The 2,888-nt window shown below is 37.2% G+C and overlaps 1 protein-coding gene across 1 annotated transcript in view; it reads left to right on the top strand.

Annotated features, from left to right (window-relative positions):
- LOC101856379 (cystinosin) overlaps positions 1-2,888 on the top strand; it is a 66,592-nt gene that overhangs the window by 49,289 nt on the left and 14,415 nt on the right. Inside the window, exons 4-5 of the mRNA XM_005108693.3 lie at positions 1,500-1,697; positions 2,222-2,362. Of these exons, the coding sequence (XP_005108750.2) occupies positions 1,500-1,697; positions 2,222-2,362 (339 nt within the window). The remainder of the gene's footprint in view (positions 1-1,499; positions 1,698-2,221; positions 2,363-2,888) is intronic.

The raw sequence follows: 2,888 nt of genomic DNA, 5'->3' as shown, positions 1-2,888 counted from the left end.
CCCCGGGAGGTGCTACTGACTGAAGTATCTTTAGGTCATTCCCAAAGGGGGGGGCACATTAACCTGCTCTTATGCTCATTAGAATTGTAAATGGGCTGTATCATGGATGTCACGCTCATAACTGGGCCTGAACTGCAACAGGGAACTGCTGCTTTTTCTTTCCTAATCCTTACTATCGTCATTTTCCCTCTACTTCTTTTGTATGTTTCAATTGTTTGTCACTCTCTTGTGACCCGCTATTTCCGGGGTGCCTTGGTAGTCGAAGCAGACTTTGTGCTGTTTGAAGCTAGAGAGGTGAGCAGAGTAAGCCTGATTCCCTTTTGTAAGGACTTCTCTGTTGACATCCGCCCCTTTGCACTCATATGACCTAATGCAGTTGCAAGCACCGTAAAAGCTCTACTAAAACTAAACTCTCTCTCTCTCTTTTTCCTGTCCTCACTCTCTCTTTTGTCTGTCCTCTCTCTGTCTTTCTCTCTCACCATGGCAGCGGCATTTAAAATATAGGTGCACTGTTGATATAGATAGCCTGTGTAGATAAGAGGTAATTTAGCTTTTTCTCGAAAATATTTAAAGTCAGAGTTCTTGCAATGAGTGCTTGTCGAATCACCTATTTGCCATTATCACCATAGTCATTTTAACTTCAGAAGAGTCACCAGCATGGCTTTGTCTTTAATATAACTCCATCCATGATTAAGAACTGACAAAATCTTTAGTGGCAGGTGAGTTCTGCTATTTTTGAGTTAATTTGTATTTTAATTGATGGATTATCAGACACTTGGGACAAATAGAAAAATAATATGTGGAAACCTTGTTTACCACTCAACTGTACGGCTTGCGAATAGGTTCTTCGTTGAGATTGTTTTAATTAGTTCTGTGGTTTTTAATTGTTCTGTCTTGACTCTTTCTTTCTCAGGCATCAGTAGGTTTTTCTAGTATTCATCTCAAAGTTTGGTATGTTGCTTCAAAGGAAAGCGTATCTGATTTTGATTGGATTTTCGCTAATTATTGTCTCTTTTTATTTGTAGTGATCTGTTTCTGTCTCTGGTATTTGCATTTTATATTGTATCTGGTATTGGTGTTTTGCATAGTGTCATCTTCGTAACAAGCTTCTAAAATGTGCTGTATATTACATATATATATATATATAATGCATGTATGACAGTAACAGTCTCTCTTGGAATTTGGAGACATATTTTGTGGGTTGTTTTTTTACTGTCATGACCAGGGGCCAGAAAACTGTTCCCATCCTGCAGATTCAGAATTGGTGGTCTAGAAAGTATAACCTTTTGGTCATTATTTGCAGAGGACATGAGTTTGATTCCCAAATTGTGATTGACAAAATCTAAAATTGGAGTACTTCATTCTTTGTGCTGATCTGCTGTGTGTATCCCACTCTGCAGCCCATTTCTAAATTGTCTATATTTTTATTTGGAACGTTAAATAATGACAATTACTGTTCTATTCTATTCTTCACGGATTTCCTATGGTTTTTGTTTCAGCTCTTTTTTGCAAGAAAACACAACTCTGTTGTTTACATATGAGGACAAGTATGTAGATAGCCATGATTACATCGTACCTATTCCAAACATCACGGTGGATGCCAGCAACAACCGTACCTCGTGGGTAGTGCAGATCATCGGGAACAATGGCGGTCATGTGATTGTTGGGGTCAATTCGTCGTCTGTGGAATTTGAGGAGTGAGTTCCGTGGTCATCTTGTAGTTGGTTTATTTTTAGTTTGGAGGGTTATCTTGCATCTTTTTTTTTTCTTTTGCATAGTAAGATTTTCAATGTATTGTTTCGTTGGGGAGTTTTTGTCTATAGACTGAGTGAGTCATGGTCGTAATTCCAAGAGCATGTTTTTGTCTCAGTGTTACAGAATCTTTGCTACTTCTAAGGAGGATTTTGGATGTTGTTTGTAGTGGCTGCTACTCAAATTGTCATTGAAAAATACCAAAGCCTTTACTTTCCACTTTCAGTCTTGGTATGTTTTCCAATGACCCTTTAAAAACATTTGATATTTTAATTTTTTTTTTTCAAGAGAATTTCAGTTCAGGATTACAATGCTGTTGTTGTTAAGTTGTTTTTTTTAATTCCTGGTGAGGAGTGCTTAAGTCCTAATGTTCCAAGCCCATTCTTGATATTGTGGAATATGCTATAAAGGTGATGAAGGTGAATCTTACGTTAACAAAATTATCTATCTTCTTTTGTCACCCGGACAGCATCAAGAAAGCTTATATACGTGTGGATGTGGTCCATAGCTCTGCGCTGGTCATCATCAATGCTGTGATTGGCTGGGTCTACTTTGTGGCATGGTCGGTGTCTTTCTACCCTCAAGTCTACACCAACTGGAAAAGGAAAAGGTTGGCAAAGCTTAGTTACTCTGCATTAATTACCCTTATGCATTAATTACCCTTATGCATTAATTATTTCAGATTGATAGTGACATAGGAATTATAAGCTGGCCCGATAAAGGAATTAGTTGAAAAATAAAGGGTAATAATATAGAATTATTGTGTTCAGTGAAGTAGTCTAAACAAGTAATGAAGCTGCTGATAATGCTTTATATTAGAACCAATATTTGAGACAATAGGAATGATTAAAACTTTGACAGACTTTAGGTGAGTGTCCAGAAAAAACGTACTTTTGTTCTTATGGTCAGTATTGTTTGTGTCTTTAATCAAATATATTTCAGTAAAATTCACGCAGGAATGTGTTTTAAAGTGGATGTTATTATCGATGTGTTTTAAAGCGGATGTTATCGATCCAGTGTTGTTGTTGTTGTTATCGGTGTGTTTTAAAGCGGATGTTATCGATCCAGTGTTGTTGTTGTTGTTATCGGTGTGTTTTAAAGCGGATGTTATCGATCCAGTGTTGTTGTTGTTGTTA

Source organism: Aplysia californica, unplaced genomic scaffold (genome assembly GCF_000002075.1).
Source record: "Aplysia californica isolate F4 #8 unplaced genomic scaffold, AplCal3.0 scaffold00709, whole genome shotgun sequence".
NCBI lineage: Eukaryota > Metazoa > Mollusca > Gastropoda > Aplysiida > Aplysiidae > Aplysia > Aplysia californica.
Note: the sequence above shows the minus strand (reverse complement) of the source record. Positions and strands in the feature narration are given on the sequence as shown.